The sequence below is a fragment of the Martes martes genome (genome assembly GCF_963455335.1).
Source record: "Martes martes genome assembly, chromosome: 6".
Classification (NCBI taxonomy): domain Eukaryota; kingdom Metazoa; phylum Chordata; class Mammalia; order Carnivora; family Mustelidae; genus Martes; species Martes martes.
The window spans coordinates 12,659,650-12,681,894 of record NC_137893.1 but is presented as its reverse complement, the minus strand read 5'-3'; the positions used below and the strand labels follow the sequence as shown (position 1 = coordinate 12,681,894).

The window sequence follows — 22,245 nt, the reverse complement described above, 5'->3', positions numbered from 1 at the left end:
ACAGGGCAGGGAGGGAGGCCCCCCACGAGTGTTAGCAGAAGGACAGTACAGCACTGGCACAGAGTGGGCGCTCTCCAAAGACTCCAGTACTGATGATGCTGGCTATAAGAAGAACTCTCATTTCCCAGGATGAGGACCTAAAACCAAAGAGGACACCTTCTCAGGGACAGGCAACATGAATGATGGTGACAAGAACGAAAGAAACGCCCTCCCCACAAGAGGTGGGTGCCCAGGCGTGAAGCCTGGAGAATGACACACAGCAATGTCAGGGAGTGTCAGTGTTCCAGAATTTATATTCTGCAAATATCCTGGACCCATCATGAGAACACCTGGTAGCTAAGCTGTGAAAACGGCCTCTCAGCTGTGATGCTGGTTCTCCCCCTGGGTCAGAAGCAAAACTAGGTATCTCCTCCCTCACCATCAACTGCTCCCCCAAACTGCACAGTCAGTGGGACTTGGCAGGAAGGTGGACAAAGCCAGAGAGGAGGGAAGCATGCCATTCTGGAGTGAATTTCCAGACATCAAGGGACTAACTCTAGCCTGTACCTAAAAACAGCTTCCACTTCCACTTGAACACGGGCACTTGAACCATCCCGTCCCCCCTCACTTCCGACTCAGTGATTCTCAGAAGACCCACCGTCTCCGCCTTCCTGACTCTAATGTCTGTCACCGGTATCACCAGCCAGGTTCAATGTCACACGGCACACCTGCCCTGCTTGCCTTCCATATCCCTTGGCCCAAAGCCTTTTAAGATTTCTATTTATTTATTTATTTTCCGAGAGAGAGGGAGAGAAAGAGAGTGCACAGACGTGTGAGAGAGAGAACACAAGCAGGGGGAGAAGCAGAAGGAGAGAGAGAGAGATGCCAGCTCCCAACTGAGCAGGGAGCCCAATGTGGGGGGTCGATCTCAAGACCCTGGGATCATGACCTGAGCCGAAGGCAATGCTTAACCAACTGTGCCACTCGGGTGCCCCAAGCTTTCTCTCATAGTAAATACTAATAACTGGAGGTGAGGTTTAGAAAGATTAAATACCTTATCAGAGATCCCACAGTTAGTCAGTGGCAGAGCTGGGATTCGAACTGGAGAAGTTGAACTCTACGCCCGCCCCCTGCCTAACCACTATGCTGTGCTGCTTTGTGAGTCTTTTTCATGCTTTTTCCAAATGACCTCCTCGCATGAGCCTTGCACTGGCATTGCCCCATCACAGTTGGGGTGTGACTGATACTGTTATTATTTAAGAGATGATTATTTATAAGAATTGACTTATAAATTATTTATTTATCAGTTACTATTTAAGAAGTGATTTTAATTACGTGCCCCTCCTTACTCCATATCCTGTTATTTTAAGCACCCCCATCAAGGTACGCATGTAGGTGTATTTCCAATGCTCTGTGTATCACAGAGGGTCCAAACTGAGAGCCTGAGACGACTACCATTCCTTCCATTTGAAGATGAACCATAAAATGGCAGATGGTTCCATATAAATTACAATCTCCGTCTTTAAAAAGGGCATGAAGATGTCATTGCTTTTTATTTACGATTTAAGAAATAAACACTAAGGACCAATGATATCAGGAAGGGGTCTGGTCCCTGAGCACACTCCACCCAGGTGTGGGCAAAAGGGAGTTACTGTTCGCACAGAATTATAAGACAGTATCCGATACGATGCCGTAAGTCGGTCTGCTGCTGCTGATCACTCAAGTCTGCCAGCTCTGAACTAAACAATGCGGTGGTCCCACTCCCCACTGTATGGCCGGTTCCCACCATCCCTAGCCCTGCCTTGGCAGGACTCCACCCCAGGTGGTCTCTCCAGGGTTAGTGCTCAAACCGTGTACCGTCAGATGTGTTTGAAAGGAGAGGGGAAAAGGACCAGAACGAACTTTCTGCAGTGATGACGACAGCCACTAGCCACACGAGGCTACCAGACCTCTGAAGTGTGGCTAATGAGGCCAAGGAACTGGACTTCTCATTTTATTTAATCATTTAAACAGTCACATGTGGTGAGTGCAAAATCTAGAACCTATGTTCTCACTGAAGTAGGACTAGAGAATGATTCCGCATACGCAAACTCCTGAAACCAGTCGCCTTCAAATGATAACTGTTCTTTCTGGAGACAAATCTGATCCTCGACATGGTTCATGCGCAGAGGGTGGAAAAAGGTTTACAGGGGCACGTGGGTGGGTCAGTGGGTTAAAGCCTCTGCCTTCGGCTCTGGTCATGATCTCAGGGTCCTGGGATGGAGCCCCACATCGGGCTCTCTGCTCAGCAGGGAGCCTGCTTCCCTTCCCCTCTCTCTGCCTGCCTCTCTGCCTACTTGTGATCTCTGTCAAATAAATAAATAAAATCTTAAAAAAAAAAAAAAAAAGAAAGAAAAAGGTTTACAACCAATAACGGATACCTGCACCAGAGGCGGTCTCCACCGGAGGTTTTTCAGGGGAGCGGGGGTAAAGTTGAAAGAACCCGTGGGGCGCTTCTTAAGCAGTAATACGACTCCTGTAGGATTCTCTCTCAATTTTCTCACCAGATTTTTTAGCTGCCATCCCACCTTCAAAGAAAGAAAATGAGGAGAAGGGGCTCACTTGTGAGTTATGAAAAATCAAATCTATGAATTTATTTCAAGGAAATCAGTTGTGAGCAACTAAGCAAACACTAGTGTGTCCGTCTGAGCACTACTTAAAACTACGGAAAATTGGACAAAAGTCACAAATTTCAAAAGTTCAAGCAAAATGGTTTCGGATTTAGTTAAAAGCTCTAGAGGGGAATATTATAAGTCTTAAGTCTCAATGAACAAACTCACCACCGTCTGCTGATTAACCTGAATGACTTCATCACCAGCGTGAATCTTCTGAGATCTGTCTGCAGGAGACTATTAGGAACAAACACAGAGACCTGTCTTATTTTTTAAATCTTCTATTTGTTTCTGCTTCTATTTCTTCCTCCTTCTTTCTTCTGCAGACAATGAGGAGTGGAAATACAATTTTCTCCAGAACTATTACACAGAGCACTTATGAGACAATCCCAAGACAATACGGTCTGTAGAGCCTGGCATGGGGGTGGGCACTCATGTTCCCCACCTGATGAATGGCCGGCTGGTCCAGACCATCTGTCCGTTACAACAGCCGGGTCCACCTAACCCACCAGAAGAGCGGGACATGCAGCCGGGTCCATCTAACCCACCAGGAAAAGTGGGACATCCTGCGACACTGAACTAATAAAAAAGGCTTTCTTTGGTTTACCTAACGTAGATCCCTATCAAAATTAATCTTGTAAAAGCTGACCAACTGCTTAACACGTAAAAACCATTGTTATGGTGATGTTCATATCTCCTTTTAAGCAATTATTAAAACGAACTCTTGTCTACTCAACCTTGTTTTATGCATCATCACAATGCTATTATAGCACAGAAGGACGGTGACATTGGAAAACATACTTCTTTAAAGAGAATGAATTTAATTTAATGTACTTCTTTAGAGAAAACAAATTTAAATTTTTGTCATTTTCAGGTTGAATCCAAAAATGCATGTGTTTTCAGTATCAGAAGTCCAGATTTTGATTCTGCCCAATAATACTTTGCTACAAATCTGCATATATATATATATATATATATATATATATAGCTTTCTCTCCACTTATGTGTGCATATAAATATCTATATGTGATCTATTTCTCAAATATTTGTCCACAATATTCTGTTCAATTAATGAAACTAGCACTCTCTGTGTTTAAGGTATCTCCTATGAGCAAAAGTAAAGAAAAGGATAAAACCTTGATTTCAAATTACAATCTAATGTTCTCGAGGCCAGAGTATTTTATTTGGTAACTTATGTAACTGACTGAATCTTTAGACATATTTATAATTATTTTTCTAAAAAAAAGCAGCACCTCTGAACACAGTCAAAAGGACAGGAACCAAACACAAGACATCCTTGGCTGAATCTTCTTGCTCAACTGTTGGGACAGGCTCAACAAGAAATAAGCAAACAGCATTAAACTGTACCAACAGTCCCTTCAATGTATCTAGATCCAATGCAAGGTTCAGGGAACTGAGAGTTATTTTTCCTGCCACCATAACAACCAGCAGTGTCTTCCCTGAGAGACCTGCACCGTGGGTACCTCAGGGAGATAGTCGACCTCAATCTCTTTCTCTTGAGGCACTGAAAGAAAAAAACAGAATGTGTCTAGGCTCCCTTTTGCCCCCGCATGGCAGATGCTTAACCCATAGTTATAGACCAATTTCTGTAAGTCCAGTCAGAATCAGTCCAGCCCAAATAATCTTCCCGGCCTGGGATTCACTTAAGGTAAAGCTTCACTTTAAAAAGATGGTCCTAAGCCTAGGACGTTCTTGTTTATGGATGTGCAATCTTAAAAACCAAGCCTAAATGTCCTGACTTGACTTTCCTTCCTAGGGATCCTCATGCATTCATTTCTCAAATGTCCTACCAGATGATGAAGAGATGTGTTTGGCAGAACACTGGTAAAGGGAGAGCTTGATACCAAAATTCTCCCTGGGGCAGTGACTCTTGCCTATTCTCACCATGAGCCAGACTACTGAAAAATGATGCTTGTTCTGGTTTTCTGCAAAAGGGTAATGACCTGGAGAAGAATGCATCCATTCTTCAGAGGCTAATCGAATCCCCACATCATCTCAGAGGTGGGGAACAGAAGTATGGATGAGATCCTGTCAAGGTGTTGGACAACTTCAAAAAAGAAGTCATTGAGAATCACTAGATACTGTTAGGCTGACCTTGGAATGATCCTGACTTCTCGGGTAACCTCCCCCCAAAATGGACTGGAGGCCTAAGATGACCTGCTGTCGTTGCTTCAGCCTAGAGTCCAAGATAAACACAGGGAATGCAATGGGTGATTTCCATCCACTACCAGCCACCACACTAGGCTTCCTTTAACACATTCTAATACTGGGAGCGCCTGGGTGGCTCGGTAGGTTGAGCATCGGACTCTTGATCTGGGCTTAGGTCATGATCTGGGGACCTGCATGCGCTTCCGAGCTCAGCGGGGAGTCTGCTTGAGATGGGATGTCTCTCTTTCCCTCTCCCTCTGCCCCTCCCCCTGCTTGCACTCTCTCATTCATACATACATACATACATAACTAACCAGCATTCTGATTTGAAAGTCACAACAACCGTTAAGCACTAGCTGGAAGGCTGTCCCAGAGCTGGCAGCTGGCATTTTCTACTGCCATTTAAATGTAAAACATCCAGCATTTTTAGGGTAAAATATCCAGATTAAGCCCTTGAGAAGTAGGCTCTTACCTACGGTCCCCACCCCCACCTGTAAGATTTAGCAAGTGTCTCACACATTCCAGGTACTCCGTGAACACAAGCTCAATGACTGAAAAGAATGAGTGACATCCTCAAATGGATTGCCGGAGGGAATAAGACAAGTTTTCCCTTTTTTGATCTTTCACAAGATGGAAACCACCTGTGTCTCTGGGATGACTTCTGTAGACTCCTGCATGGGACCAACTACATCCAGGTCAACCCTGAACCTCTCATCCAGTCTTACTGGGTCTTGTAGGAATTCCAGGAGACGTACCCTTGCATCTGACATTTCACTTCATTCAAAAGCAGCTTGTTTTGTCTCTCATTCAACTCTCATCCTTAAAGCCAAAGGATGGGGGGCTGGTTTGAAGAGGAGAAATCCGCGTGCCGTCTGGCAGTAACAGGATAGCGAACTACACAACTATCCAAGATGAAAACTGCCTTAAGGAGACCAGGGAGAGTCTGCAACCACACAGGTCTGGTGGTTAAACAAGGCAATCACTAAATCGCTGAATGCAAAACGTCCACTCTTTAAAAACTGAAATGACCTTCACCGTCCCCCTGAATCCTTCCAAGTCCCAAACAATGTACCGAGTGGTACACAAGTATGTTCTCATTTTGGATGACTTGAAATATACCAAGCCTCTGACAAGAATGAGGGATGAACCAAGTAATGAATTACGCATTTCCTCTTCTGCACCATCCCTGACCTAAAAGCAGAACTTCCCGTGCTGTTACTGCCTATCAGGTGATATGCCCAAAAAAATTCCTATCTACCGCTTCTCAGTGTGTTCTCACAGCGGCTCGACAAAGGCTTAGACACCACCATCTTCCACTCATTCCTCTGCCAGAACCACACACCATATTTAAAATTCACTGACTGCCTTCAGCAACATCACTTCTTTCTTGCTAGAATATCAAGCTTGTGTCACAAACCCTCATCAAAGATCATGCCGTTTTATTTTATCAAAAGACGCTGCAGCTCGAGTTCAAAATTCAACACGTATTTCCAACAGATCAGAGGAGTTACCAAATTTCTTCTATTTTTAGAAATTATTTCCTCTTGTCTTAGTTGATTAAATAGCAGATTAGTTCCACAGACACATGCTTCTTTCATACAGATCCAGGAAGCTATTCTAACATTTCTACCCTCATATCAATGTCATCAAAAACTAGCCATATTGTAGGTTACAAAAAGAAAGCATTCAATTAGCTCTACTTTTTACACATTCAAAATGTTAGAGGGGCTCAAGAAAAACCTTTCATGGAGCAGCATTTCCAAAAGGAAGTGAACAGTGTACAAAGACTCTCACAGGAAAAGCCGCCCTGCTTTTTCTATTCAAAAGATTGGGGGTGGGGGTGCGGGGGGGAACTCAACTTCAATATCATGCCAAATATTACAAAACACAACTCTGTAAAAAGAATCTACACTGTGTAAAAGTCCCAAAATAGCTGCTCTGGTGATCTATCTAAATTCCATTAAACAACAACAAAAAACTGCATTTTACACATATGGCTACTAATTTCAGTTCTTCTAAGAGTGGTTTTCAACCATAAAGAGATCATTGTTTTTAGACCTATGGGTTAACACTTCCAGGGTGCAAAAGGAATAATTAACAAGGGTGGGGGGTTAAAAACTGGGCAAGGTATGTGAACAACAGCAATAAAAGACAATTTAAATAATAAATTCCCAACAGCTGCGGATAAGCAGTGTGCTAGCAACAGAAATAAACAAAACAGCACCCACGCTCTCACCGCAGGTAATAAAATAGGATGAACACGTTGGGAGAAAAAGTATAGGGACCACGCGTGACATCTGTTTAAATACACGATAGCTTTTACATTTAACGGATGTGCGCACTTACGTTCTCTGTGGTTCCAGTAATCACGTGCAATCCATCATAGGTTGATTTGATGTACATACCCTAGAGGGAGTCACAAACATATTAACTCATTACTCCAACATTCAGAAACATAGCCGCCAGGGAGACTTCATCTTATAAAACATTAAAGGCAATCGCTTCGGGACAACGCTCATTTCTAAGCCGCCTGAAACACTGGGAAACCAGAGCCAAGGAGCAGTGAAGGGAGCTAACAAAGGGAAACACTCATGAAAGAAATCAGGAGCCGAATCTCTCTGGTATTATAATTTGTGTACTGGGCACAGAGAATTTTCCCATAACTCTGGGGACTCGGAAGGCACCTTCTCAGACCCACGGAATGAATGAGGCATTTCAAACGAGGACTGTTCTCTCCTGACCATCTCTTGGGTGACACGATATATTCAGATAAATGGGGGATCAGCCGTCATCATGGGTGACTTGCTTAAGCCACTAGCAACCCAGACTAGGATACATGAGCCAAGATTATTAACCAACACGACACGGGGAGTAAATCAGAAACAGGCACCCCTCCGTTTTAAGGGAAGGATAAAGCCGAATGCGCTCCCGCTGACGGGCCTGGTGAGCAAACTCACAGGCAAATGCCATACCATGGAGGAAACATTTCCACTGTTTGATGTACCACATATAAAAAATTTTTATTAAATGTTTATAAGATTGGGGGAAAGAACAAAAAGTCGACTGGGCGAAGAGTAGTATCGAATTTGCAATAACGTATCAAATTTGCAATAACGTATCAAATTTGCAATAACGTATCAAATTTGCAATAACGTAGATCTTCCTCAGAAATCATTTTGACCCTGAGCTTGTCCTGCTCAGCAACCTACACCACTCTGGAGTAGGAATCTCATCAAGTGCTAACACCTTCAAGGGACTTCCCATTCCTCTCCTTTCCTGTTTCTTTCACTCACAGAGGAATCCCCTTCTCCTGACCTATGCAACTCCTCCTTCCAAAGCATTTGCTTATAAAACTTTCCATCTGAAAACAGCAAGTCTACTTCTGCCCATTTGGGGTGTTTCTCTGCTTCAAGCCAGAACTATAAACTCACCTCCAGGAAGTCTTCCCTGCTTAATCTACTCTATTCCATCAGGTGAACCCAAGAAGTCTCAACATGCATATTACTACGTACTAAGACTGAACTTGTCGATACTCAGTTGATTTTTGTTTTCCTGAGAGCAGAGTCTGCCTTGGTGTCTCCCCACAGCTACCTACACACTGGCCTTCCTCCCCGCCACCTCCCTCCCCACCACCTCCTCCTCATCAGTGCCATTTTCAGAACCTGCACAGCCACCAATGACTACATGGGAACCACGCATCCAGCAGCTGGTACCCAGCACTCCTCATCTAATTTAATACGTTCAACAACTCTGTGAGGCAGTAATTATTACTGTTCACGTCTGTCAGATGAGGAAACCGAGCTCTCTCAAACTCACAGCCCTGAAAAGCTCATCAGGGAGCTTCACAGCCTCCCTACCAGAAGATCTAGGTACCGAGGCACAGATCCAGGGAAGGAATCTGCCTGTGTGTACGCTCAGGGCCTGTTTGTATAGGGCTCGTACAGCGCTTATGAAACATTTCTGAACTTGTTTTTAAGAAATCATTTGTTCCACGGCTCTTCTCACATTCATCCTAAGTGCTAATACAGACTTTCAGAGCAGATGTTGTTTTTGTACCCAGAAACCATCTTTCCTTTGTGTAAATGTTTTATATCTCCCTGCATGGCCAAGTCCTAAAAATAAGCTTGTTAAGACAATTCCTTCAAGATATGAGAATGCAGTTTAAAAACTGTATTTATTTTTATACATTGAAGACATAAAACATACCAACAGTTCAAGATGGCAAATTCCTAACTGCACAATGGAAGACAATCGAATTTAATTCTATTCAGAATCATAGTAAAAAGCAATAAGGAGTCAGGAAAAAAATAACTTTAATAAATGATGGTATGTTATTATGTGAAAAGAAAATAAGTGGTTCGGGGACCTGGGGGGTGGCTCAGTAGGTTAAGCCCCTGCCTTCAGTTCAAGTCATGATTCCGGGGTCTTGGGATCGAGTCCCCAGTCAGGCTCCTGCTCTGCAGGGAGTCTGCTTCTCCCTCTGCCCCTCCCCTCACTTATTCTCTCAATCTCTCTCTCTCTCTCCCCCAAATAAATCAATCTTCAAAATAATTAAAAGAAGGAAAAAGAAAAAGAGAAAAGAGAAGAGAAGAGAAGAGACAAGAAAGGAAAAAGAAAGCAAGTATTGCTAGAATTCTTACCAGGCCTTCCCCAGGTTTAACATTTGGCAAGTGAACCTCCTCCAGACATGCACACTGGCTCATAACAGGATCCGTAGTAGATCGTATTGTTTTGTCACAGATGCCATTTAAAACCTTGACCTCAAGTTGGAAGAGGCAAATAGGAAAGGTTCAATCATTAACCAAGTTTATCTCAATCTGAATTTTAAAGAAATGCACTTCCCCTACAATCTTGAGCTCCGGTCAGCAATCATTTTAATAATGCTACTCCATGAAGCCAAGGCATGTGAACTTCGCATTTGCAATCTGTAGAAATGGTGCCACTACTTGGGCTTTGTTCAGAGAGTACAGCTCTTCCAAGAATCGCAGCCACTAAAGAGCAGAGATTGCACAGAAACCTCCATTTGGTGGTGGAGGAGAATCACCTCTTCCCAGCCATCTGCATGATGTCTTAGCGATCACTCATATTCTGTGCCTATCAAATACTCACAAGGCGAGAAGAATTTTTTTTTGTCTGCAGCTGCTTTTTTTTAATAGATTTTCTTTTCAAAGCAATTTTATTAGGTTTACAGAAAAACTGAGCACAAAGTACAGCATTTCCCTGTACTGACTTCCCCACCCCAACACGATTTCCAGTAATATAATATAGTAATATAATATAATATATCATATTATATTATATATAATTATAATATAATCATATAATATTATAATACATTATTTATATTTATATATTTATATATTATTATACATTATTTATATTTATATCTTTATATATTATTTATAATATAATATAATAACATAACATGGCTAATAAAAACAAGATATCAAAACATTCTGCATTAGTATGGTACATCTGTTACAACTGGTGACCCAAAACTGGTACCTTTTCATCAAAAGAGAGTCCACAGTTTCCATTAGGGTGCACTGTTTGGGGTGTATAGTTCCATGGGTTTTGACAAATGCATAATGTCATGTATCTACCACTATATACCATACAGACTAATTTCACTGCTTAAAAGCCCCCTGGCTCCACCTCTCTCACCCTCCCCACAATGAACCCTTGGCAATCAATGACCTGCTCACCGTCTCTGTGGTTTGGCCTCTTCCAGAACGTCAAATAATAAGAATCATACGATATGCAGCCCTTTGAGCTTGGCTGCTTTCCCTTGGTATGTGCATTTAAGGTTCTGCCATATATCCTCATGGCTTTATAGATCATTTCTTTTTATGAGTAACTGGAATATTCTACTGTCCACATGTGCCAGTCTATATAGTCACCTACTGGAGGACATCTTGGCTGCTTCCAAGTTTTGGCAATTATGAATAAAGCTGCTATAACATTCTGTGTAGGTTTTCTGTAATCAGGTAAACACCCAGGGGTCTAACTGCCAGATCAGAGGGTAAGAGTAGGCTTGGTTTTGCAAGAAACTCCTGCAATATCTTCCAAAGGGGCTGTACCATCCTGCATTCCCACCAGCAATCAACTACTTCTCTAATCCTTGCCAACATTTGGTGTTGTCGTGTTTGGGGTTTTAGTCATTCTAATAGGTGTGTAGTGGTATCTCACTATTGTTTTAATTTGCAATTCCCTAATGAAACTGGATGCTGAACACTTTCCCTATATTCATTTGTCAAAAGCCTATCTTCTTTGGAGACATCTGTTCAGATCCTTTGCCCACTTTTTAACTGGGTTTATTTTATTACTGAGTTTCAAAAGTTCTTTGTATATTTTGGATACAAGTTCTTTACCTGATATGTGTTTTAAGAATACTTGTTCCCTGTCTTTGGCGTGTCTTTTCATCCTCTTAACACTGCATTTCATGGAGCAGAGCGTTCCATCTCAAGGAGATCTACCTTGCCAATTTTTCTTTCACGGATTCTATCATTCTCCAACCCCAAACATTGACAAGGTAAAATTTTTGAGCCGTGAAGATCCTTGCTAAGTGGTCTCTATGTAGAAATAACCATGGTTACATGTGGTGGTTTCCTCCAGTCAGATTCATCTAACCTTTCAAAATTAAGCCACCAAAGAAATCAGGAAATTCCAAAGAGGATTTTTTTTTTTCCAAGGGGGAGAATCCAAGAAGTGACACTTCTTACATTCCCCCAATTTGTTTAGCCTCCCTATTTATGGAAAATATATTTATAGCTGTTTCATTGCTAAATTCCTCAACATCAGTGGGAGGAAGGCCTTATCAAAGGAGCACAGGCCAGCTTATGTCAAAGGGAGGAAGCAATGATGACTAAGTCACAAAATCTCTTTAAACAATCACAGCACATCCCCCCCTCCATCATAAGGTTTTTGCCAAGGATTTTTTTTTTTAATCAAAATGTTCCTAAAGTGAAATCTGCAGATTAGTGTACCCTTGATTACCAGCCTAGCTAGTAATTTAAGTATAACGGTACCTACGGAAATGTTAGGAGGAGACAGAGACCTCCATCTACCCAAGCACAGGAATTTTCACAGTAGTCATTTTCTTGTTATTAAATAACTTTCATTCTTCCCTTTCGACCTTAAGTCCCCAAAAGCCAGTATTTCAAAGTATATCCTGAAGGAATAAGCCACAGAGTTTTTGCTCGAATTGATGTGAGTCCCACTGGTTTGGGGAAAGGAATTTTACAGTAATTTTTAAAAGGTATACTTACTACAGTTAAAACTTTATCCTCCATTTCTGCAACAAGGCAATCCTAATGAAGGAAAGAAGAAAAAAACCATAAGAGCTAGAAACTTCCAAAAACTGTTGGCTTAGCTCTATAGGTACTTCCTGGAACCCAAGATGTGGCTGGCATGTCCCTCACCCTGCAACCCAAGGAGTCCTGCACTGAATTCAAAGGGCACAGAGCGGGGCATCCAACCCCTCCCAAGGCTCTGCTCTCTCCTGACCAAAGGAGCTTATCATCCAAGGAATGCGTTTGACCATTTATTTAATCAGAAAACCTATGAAACATAACTGAACTGAAACCCACCAACCATCTACACTGGGGAAGAGAGCAGTAAGCCAGAAGTCAAGTCCAAGAAACCTGACAATGGCTCCGGAACGTGACCCCACGCTCAGCCAGCCCTTGGCCAACAAGCCAGGAATCTTTTAGCTCTGGGCCTGCCTATAAGAATAGCTTTCAAATAAGGGCTTGAGTAAACGTAGCCACAGAAGTTTATTTTAAGCACCACCGAGATTAAATCAGATATCTCAGTCCTTAATAAATGAAAAAGGTTCAACAAAACATTCATTAACACACTGCCAAAAAAGTGGTCTTGAGGTATGCTACTGATGACATTAAATAAAGGGCTGGAATGCAAAGCATTATTTACTCAGCTTGAGAACAAAAGACTCAGAACTGTACGAACCCGGTTGGCTGATTATAGGAGTCACCATTGTCCTGTCTAAAAGTGGTCACAGTGAAGCCGCTGATGTCAAACTCTCACAGTTAACCTTCTAGAACTGGTCTACAGCAGAGGTTTCCCACCCACTGGGCACAGTACACAGAAAAAAAGGGCGCTAGATTCTTTACAGTTCTTTTGCACCATTAAGTCAAATCTAATCCCAAACTAGGACATCCTACTTCTTTCATGGACATGAAAGATATTAATCAACACTGTTGGAATTGTCAAAGATTTTTACTTCAATCGAAAGTCATTTGAGGTCATTTTTCTACCACCACGGGGTGGCAGGGGCCTTGGTTAGAAATGTATGATACTCTATCCTATATGATTCTGTAATCAGATTTTTGGTGTCTTCCTAAAAAAATTCTCTACTAGGGCACCTGGGTGACTCAGTGGGTTGGGCCTCTGCCTTCGGCTCAGGTCACGATCTCGGGGTCCTGGGATCGAGTCCCGCATCGGGCTCTCCACTCAGTGGGGAGCCTGCTTTGTCCTCTCTCTCTGCCTGCCTCTCTGCCTACTTGTGATCTCTCTCTGTAAAATAAACAAATAAGATCTTTAAAAAAAAAATTCTCTACCAGATTAAAAAATGTGGGAAACAATACTACTCCATTGCTCCCAAAATTTACAGATTCTCAGGAAAAGAGCAGCCAAGTAAGGACACACTTTAAAAAAGAAGTTTAGAAATGTATTTTTACATGCGTGAATCTGATATAAACTCAAAATACAGAAGCAATTTCTGTAAGACAGAATAATCATAGCTCAAAAATGTGCTGTTCCTCCTCCCTCTTGTGCACAGAACAAAACCATCAACTACCACCACGGTTCAACCCCTATTAAAACCACTGGAAAAACAGAATTATTAAATAAATACCAATTTTAGCAAACAATACTTATGTTGTCTAGTGCTAGAAATAAAATTAATCATACGTGTTTATGGTTTTTTACTACAAATCCCAAAATGACATGAGCCCTGTCACCCTCCTGAGATAATCACCCACAGACAGAGGGCTCCTCTCGATACACCAGAGACCACAACTCAAGGCAGCTATGGGCTCTCGTGGTTCCTGACACTTAATTCCCTGACAGATCCAAGAAGCCACCAAGAAAATGGGCTCCCTGCAGCATTGGAACCAAGGTGTGAGAGGGACTCTCCTGCCTCCCAAAACTGTTCCAGTCAGCATGCGAAAGAGCTCCCTTTTTACCTTCCGCCACCATGAACATGGGTTCCCACACCCGTTCCTACTGGGAGGAAGCAGCTGCAGGCATGACTTCATGTTGTTTGGCATAAAGGCAATGGAATGGGAAAAAGGAGTTCTGGAACCAAGTCACCTCTCAGGAGCCAGGCAGACACCCCACCAGGGCCACCATCGGGTGCCCCTTCCTTCATGGCTCTTCCTCATTCTACCTTCTTACCAACGGAGGAGGCTTCAGCAACCTGTCACCCTCTCCATGCTGTGTCTCTTCCTCTGTAAAGCAGGCATGATAAACCCTAGCTCAGAGATCTGCTGAGAAGTAAATGTGGTAACAGGTGTCAAAGATGTCACATGCACCTGAGACACAGCCAGCACCCAATAAATGCTCTCGTGGCTTCTTTCTCTCTGCTTCCATGGCCATCTCACTTCCTGTTCAGTCCTTCTGGGCTTTCTATTGCTCATCCCCCCAACTTTTTTTCCACAGTGGAACTCTGGTGCCTGCCACTGTCATTTCATCTCTCACCCCTGTGACTGCAGTTTCCATGTCATCGCCACTTCACAAGGGCAGACTGAAGATACAGCCCTTCCCACCCGAGTTTCCCCTGTAGGACGGTAGAGCCTGAACACTGGACAGGAACTCTATCCGTGGACTTGGTGTGGGATGGCAGCTGAGGCACACTTACAAGAAGGGTGCAATCTCCTCACAGGGGAAAAAGCAGCAACTCTTTACCCTTCAGACACATTCAGACGGACACATTAACCTTAAACGGAAGGATGCAGACAACGTGACAAGAAAGAGAAGGGCGGATGACAACACAGGGAAGAGAGAAAGGAGCAGAAGGATAAGCAAACAGCTCTCCTCACAGACGGAGACAAAAGGAATAAGACCCAAAGAGAACACGTTCCTTGTCACTGGAAGAAGGACACGACTTTCATTCCTTAAATTTCCCAGAGAAAAGGAATAAACGGAAAAGACAGGTTTCTTCCGGAAAGGTCAAGAGACCTTCTGCCAAGAAGTTCTGGAGAAAACTGTACTTCCCCTCACTGGAAGAGAGTGTGAAGTCTCCTGGCTCATTCAGTCTTGTTGCTGCTGTCACACGGCATACAGAAAAAGGCATTCAGCTCATTCATCAAGTTTGTTATTTCTAATTTGTGTGCACACCAACATTCCGCTTGCCAAGGCACCTGTGTTCTCTAATTGCTGAAGAAAACATATGTTCACAAGAGCTAAACATCTTCCTCAATCTAAGTTCATAAAATGATACTCCCATGTATATTCATATTTTGCCAGTTTCAGACCATCCTTAAAAATTGTTCAAATTTAAATAAACAAACAAACCAAAAAACCAACAACAGAAAAAAAAGAGCAACACACTTGTCGACTTTCTCTCCTTAAATCATCAACTTTGTTTCCAGAAAACCAGTACGAGGCATGATTTTTTTATACTTCCTACTATATGCTATTATTTCTTGTGGATACTGTGCTTTACGTATATTATCTCATTTAATCTTCATACCAATCTTTTGAGGTAGATATTATTATTATAAAATAAAATATTTGGGGCGCCTGGGTGGCTCAGTGGGTTAAAGCCTCTGCCTTCGGCTCAGTTCATGATCCCAGAGTCCTGGGATCGAGCCCCGCATCGGGCTCTCTGTTCAGCAGGGAGCCTGCTTCCTCCTCTCTCTCTGCCTGCCCCTCTGCCTACTTGTGATCTCTGTCTGTTAAGTAAATAAATAAAATCTTTAAAAAATAAAATAAAATATTTTACATTATTTCGCTATATCTAATTTTACAGAAATACATACATGTGGTCAAGTAATATTCTTTGTAAATGAAAGAAGTGCTTCTTTTCCATCCCGGGGTAGAGGGGGTTTGGCTCTTTTGCTCCATCCCTAATTCTCTCCCTGCCAAAGAAAACCCAACTTTTCTTTTCTTCCAAATTGCCTACTGTACTTACTCCTTTGTATACAGGTTTTTGGATGTCTGTATATTACAAATACATATATACCTACATTTTTATATTTTGGGGAGGTCACCATTTGCCATTATATTACCCTTTTTTTCCTTTTTTTCTTATTCAACAATAACTGCTAGAAATCCTGCCAAATCATCTGGTAAGGTAAATATTAGTATTCCCATTTTACAGACAAAAAAATCGAGGTTCCTAAGTTTTAAGTGACTCATCCAAGGTCCCAGGGTTAATTAGTGGTAGAGGTAGGATTTGAACCCATGGTTATCTCTGAAGCACATGCTCAATGAGCACCAAAGGGAAAACAAAAACCATACCTCTTGTGTCCCCGAAGTTTGGGTTGAATTTCTCCCGATAAGTGACAAAGTCTCATCAGCTGATTTGTCAAAAGTATTATCTCATTTGTTTAAACACACATTTAAAAATCACTACTTCTCATGGGCCAGGCAGTGTGAGGCCCGCAGAAGGGGCAAGCACGACGAGTGGGCAGGGAGCCTTCTCCTGAGGTGAACAGCTCAGGATCCGTAGTTCCCATGGTGACCTTTTTTTTCTACCATCAGTTCATAACAATCAATACCTCTGTGACCAACAGGAAAGCACCCCAAGACGACATAAGAAGCCCTTTTCCTCCAGACAGGCACAGAGTCACGCCAGTCCATTTACTCAAGCGTCGCCTTCTCAAGGAAGGTCGCCCCTGCCCCATACCTAAACCTGAATTCCACCTCAATCCTTCCCGTGCTCCTTCCCTCCTTAGCATTTCTTAACTTAAGGCCATGCAGTTGCTCCAGAGTTTCTATTAAAAAAAATTAAGTGCTCAGACAGTTTAGAGAAAGTACAGACCTACTAGCTCCATTATTTTAAAAAAAAAGAAGGCAATCTCTGATGTAAAGGCCACTGGTCATTTTCCAGAAACCATCAGTACAGTGCATCTCATTAAAAGCCTTTCATCGCTCCCCAGTTGCGAGAAATGGGGAAAAAATGGTAGGGACAGAAAAGCAAAAAGCATGTGAGCCCTGTGAGGAAGAGGACAGGGCAGAGGGAGGAAACGATGTTAGGAAGCAACAGTGATGTACTCACCTTCTGGACGGTGGTGGTCAGGTCCAGGCAAAGCTGAATGATTTTGTTCTTGGTTACTGAGAAATCCGTGATCCCTGTAAATGGAGCCCTAGGAAACAACAAATGTTCTTTTAAAAGGGGGGGCGGGGCACCAGGATCCCACACCATACGCTGAGAAGCACGGCCACAGCCCAGGCTGGTTTCCAAGACTGGTCATGCAACTGTTTCCTCTAAAAAACGGGAATCTGAACAGAAAAGAGAGAGAGAAGTGCTAGATAAAAACACATCAGAAATGAGCCAAGAGAATTCCTGTCCCTTCAGAGGTCAAGGACAGCTTCACGTGGTTCCAGGCCTTCCCCAAGCGGAGCTTAATTTGTTCCTACTATTCACCCTTTCAGGAGCTTCCACAGGGACCCCAAAATCCCCCACTGAGCCAGATCTCCTGCAGTGGTACAGTGGAAGGGACAGGCAAGGGACCCCAGCTCACTTCCCCGACAATGGACAGGCCTGTGTGCAGCTCAGCTCCCCCCCCACAATTGGACGGTCGAGGCCATGCATCACTTACCGGTCCAGCCAAGCCAACAAGGCCTTCGCAGCACCTATTAGCTCCACCACAGAAGTCAGGAACTCATTGGGGGGCTTGTGGGAAGTGTTTCCATCGTAAGCTGGACTTTTCCGCCGGCTACTTATGTAATTTTGTAAGTTGTGAGAAGATGCTCGCAGTTTCAGAACTAAGTTCTTCATATTGTCAGTTTCCAGGCCATAATTCTGTGGAAAATAAAATCAAAGGGAAAAATTCAAAACAATCAACAACATCCAAACTCTCATAAGTACCTCAAAAGCCCACTGAGCAACTTGAATAACTCCTACGACAGCCACAAAACCCTACATGATTTACCCCCAGGGCTGATCTTTCCCACTCCAGCCTCTTCTGTCCTTCCTCCAGTGTACTCCCATCCCAGTGACTTTGTTCTTGCTAGTTCCTCTTTTCAAATGCTTCTGCCACAAATATCTGCATGAACAGCTCTCTTTTAATTCACCTACTAGCCCAAAGGTTCCCTCCTCTTTGAGGGTTCCTTGACTATCTAGAACAGTTTCTTAGCCTGAGGTTTACTGACACTTAAAGCCCACTGTCTCTGTTTTGGTTGGGGTAAGGGGGAAAGGGAGGATTCCTGTACACTGCAAGACGTTTAGCAGCAACCCCGGCCAATTGCACCCTCTCCCTAGTTGTGACAACCAAAGATGTCTCCAGATATTGCCAAATGCCCCTTCAGGTAACTCTTTAGCTCATCACCGACTGTCACCTCTCTGAACCGCCCTATTTGGCACCATCTTTCTCCACAGAGATGCAAAGTCTGAGAGAGCCAAGTTCCGTGTCTGGCTCACGACCATACTGGCAGCACAGAAGACAACAGAGTAGCCCCTGAGTGGATGCATTTCCACCAGGTGAGACTCACCTGCCCAGAAACAGCATCACTGAGCAAATGTCCACTCCCCTGAAATATAATTTCCACCTCTTGAGTTTCTCACCTGTGTTCTTTCTGGATAATGTTCAACTTACTCAGGTGCTTTGAAAAAAATGAGTTTTGTATGACAGGTAGAGAACAAATCCCAGAGGACAACACCTATATCTCAGATGACTTTGGCGGGAGGTGGGATGAATTTCTGTATTCAACCGCATGTACATATTCCAAGTTGGTGTTTCTTTATTTTAACCAAAAAACGAAGATATTTCTGAGGTCTATTATACTGTTGCAACAGCATCCCAAAAGTCAGAATGTGGTGCCATTGAAACTCTGGGAGTGACAGAATGACCAATAAAATGGAACATGTACGCTCCGCCATCTCCAGACTGGGCTAAGTCCTCAACAAGTATTACCTCAGGGAAAGAGCACATGAAGATGGGAGTGATGGGATATCTATTTTCTAGGTGAGGAAACTAAAACACGGGGCCATTAAATAAATTCCCCAAAGTCACACAGCTCATCTGTGGAGAGGCGGGCTTGCAAGCAAGGCCATCGGCAGCGAGGGCACAACGCTTTGATCGCCATGCTGCACAACCCCCATCCATGCTCCCTGCCCGAGAGAGGACAGGAGAAGACACACAACAGGACGGAGAGCAGATGAGGAAAAAAAGAAGAGTGGCCAGTGGCCTTGGATCTACACAAATCAACAAGCTGCTTACCTCCCCCCAAGTTCTATCTTGACCCGCTCCAACCCCTGACGTTCAAGAAGTCAATGGTTGCACAGTAATAAAAGTACCAAGTAATTTCTGGGGACATCGGCTACAGACACTATAGCTGGGTTTTCACTGCAGTGAAATGTTCATGAAGCTTAAATGTATGTTGCTGCCTATAATAAAATAAAAAGTGCTTTTTTAAAAAAGATTTTATTTATTTATTTGACAGACAGAGATCGCAAGTAGGCCGAGAGTCAGGCAGAGAGAGTGGGGGAAGCAGGCTCCCTGCCGAGCAGAGAGCTCGATGCGGGGCTCGATCCCAGGACCCTGGGATCATGACCTGAGCCGAAGACAAAGGCTTTAACCCACTGAGCCACCCAGGTACCCCTAAAAAGTGCTTTTTAAAAATTTTAGGTAGACATTTTGAAAAGAATGGAGAACAACTAAAAAAATAAAATAAAAAAATAAAAATAACTCCTTGGAACCATTAACCAGAAGCTGTCATTTGCAAGCTTTAAAATTTTCATATAAATTCATAATTTCATAATTTTACAAGGTAAAATTTCATAATACACATGAGTGTTTTGTATTGCTTACATTCCTTTTTTCCTGTCATTTTCTGCAGACTAAAATATGACTTTGTCCTTCAACAAAGAAGACAAAAACACGAACATGGAGTTTCAGCGTGCTTTTTAAATCCAGAGAATCAAAGCCTCACAAGTGAATGGATAAAGAGCCACATGACAAGCTTGTTTTGAAGGACTTGTGACTGATTAAAGGAACTGTCCCCTCATTCAGTCAATTCCTCAGCCTGCCAACTTCTATCAAGAGTTCTGAACTAAAAGCAGAAAAGTCAGCTCTCTAGACTAAATGTCACCAGCAATGACTTGGAACTCTTATGACTACACACAACATTTACTTTTTGAACTCAAAGAGGATTAAATGCATTTTAGTACAGCAAGAAGTGTTAAACCTCCATCTCCTACAAACCTACCACTTTTAATCTAAAATAAAGGGGGAGCAATAGCTTCTCGTTAACTGGTTCCTTTCATTTCCACTCAATGTGCTCTGATTCTGGTTTCCCACCCAAAACAAATCCCAGGACTGGAAGGAGGGACAGATGCAGCTTTAATGGAGTACAATGTTAACAAGATAGAAAGGAGGAGCAAAGGAAGGGTAATTCCTTCCCTTTCCACCCCATTCCACACAAGAAGAGAACAAGACACTGATTATATTCGCGCAAGAGAACCTCTAATGCAGAAACATAGTCAGGAAAGGATGACTGACCGAAGTGTCCCACAGTGAAAGACAGAAAATGAGTAATTTCTCAGACCAGATTTGATTATCTTCATTAATCTTCTCCCTCAAACTTGTCCCCTTCAGAAACTACACTAAGATAAAAGGATGAAGAAGATACAAACCAAGGAAGAAATGAAACAAAGCTCTGAAAATCTATACACACACACACCCCCTTGGGCTGGGGATCTCGCTTCATTAGAGCTCAGCATCCGGGGTTATTTCCTGGCCTGGCTGGGGAAATCACACAGGAGGCCGAAGGGAAGGAGAAAGGCGGATTCTCGCTCTTCTGGTGCCTTAAGTACACACTTTAGCTAAGATGAACCTTCTGCTTCTCTTCTACATTCTTTCCCCCCATTCCTCCCAATCTAACACGTGTGATTAGGGAGGGCCAGAGACACAGTCTAAACCATCTCACTGACTTGGCTCAATCAACTAAGTCACAACCTAAGACATACAGTCCACATTCTTGTCCTAAAGGCATTTAATACACTCATCAGGAAGATCCAGTTAAACTCAAACTTTTAGCAAAGATTACTTTCCCGGCATGATTTCTTCCCATAAAGAAGGATAACATTTTTTCATGATTTGCCATAGATGGGTAAAGGATGAACTGAGTAATCTCAGGGATATACAAGTGCACAGAAGTGCCCTGGGCAGGTAAACACATTACAGGTATTTCATTTAATCATACATTTAGGGGCATCACTTGACATATGCTACCAATCCCCACTTTATTCACTTTCTCAACCTACTTCGACCTTAAACAATATGGGGCATCTGGGTGGCTCAGTCGGTTAAGTGTCTGACTCAGGTCCTGATCTCATCGGGATCGTGAGATGGAGTCCTTGCAACGGGTTCTGAGCTGGGCGTGGAGTCCTGCTTGAGATTCTTTCTCCCTCCCTCTCTGCCCCTCCCCCCTTGCACATGCTCTCTGTCTCCAAACTAAAATCTTTAAGACATATATAATGTTTTATAGTTAATTACTTATAAAACATGTAATTTATATATAATTATATATATGTGCCTTCCTTAGTAACTAGGGTCTGGTTGATTTGGCAACAAAAATGGGTTACAATTCTACTTTCTTACCCTCAATCACACCCTCCAGACCAGTGCTAGTAAACAGAACTTGATGCAGTTGGGGAAATGTTCTCTATCTGCACTGTCCAAATATGGTAGACACTGGCCCCCAGTAGCTATGACCTAAAATATAGTTCAGTGCGACCGAGGAAGTGAATTTTAATTCATTTCAACTTATTTTAATTGAGATAGTTGCATGTGGCACATAGTTGTCCTGCTGAAAGAGCGGCTCTAGTGTCTGCCCCGGATGGGGAGAAAAACTGGGCTCCGACTCATTCAGTCCTGAGAAGTGGTCTTGGTTCCGCCTCACAATCAAGTCCCCAGTCAATATTTGCAAAAGGCAGTGGTGTTCTCTCCTGGCTCTCTTCTCTACCCACGACTGTCTGTCTCTGGAGCCATCAGCTCACTGGTTTTGGAATCTTTACCCATAGCTGTTCCCTAGTTTAGGCTTTTATCCATTCTATCTGCCCTGTTCCCTCCAGAACTTTCCAGTGGTTTTGTTGTCTCCTCTTTCTTCTACATTCTATTCATTTCCTGTCCATCACGAAACCGACATCCACCAAACTAAGTTTACATTACAACCTCTTTTATAACCCTAGGGCCAACTGCAAATACACATTAACTGCCCAAGGGATGGGTTGTTCAAGGCGAAAAATTATCACCGA

General features: G+C 43.0%; 1 protein-coding gene across 2 annotated transcripts in view; it reads right to left on the bottom strand.

The window, feature by feature from the left end:
• Positions 1-22,245, bottom strand: part of CNKSR3 (CNKSR family member 3) — an 86,047-nt gene that overhangs the window by 8,416 nt on the left and 55,386 nt on the right. For both annotated transcript variants that reach the window (XM_080805124.1, XM_080805125.1), the window contains exons 3-9: positions 17,588-17,790; positions 17,044-17,131; positions 12,068-12,109; positions 9,440-9,559; positions 7,146-7,205; positions 2,799-2,867; positions 2,400-2,546 (exon numbers count right to left, since the gene is read on the bottom strand). In XM_080805124.1, coding sequence (XP_080661250.1) covers positions 2,400-2,546; positions 2,799-2,867; positions 7,146-7,205; positions 9,440-9,559; positions 12,068-12,109; positions 17,044-17,131; positions 17,588-17,790 — 729 coding nt within the window. The remainder of the gene's footprint in view (positions 1-2,399; positions 2,547-2,798; positions 2,868-7,145; positions 7,206-9,439; positions 9,560-12,067; positions 12,110-17,043; positions 17,132-17,587; positions 17,791-22,245) is intronic.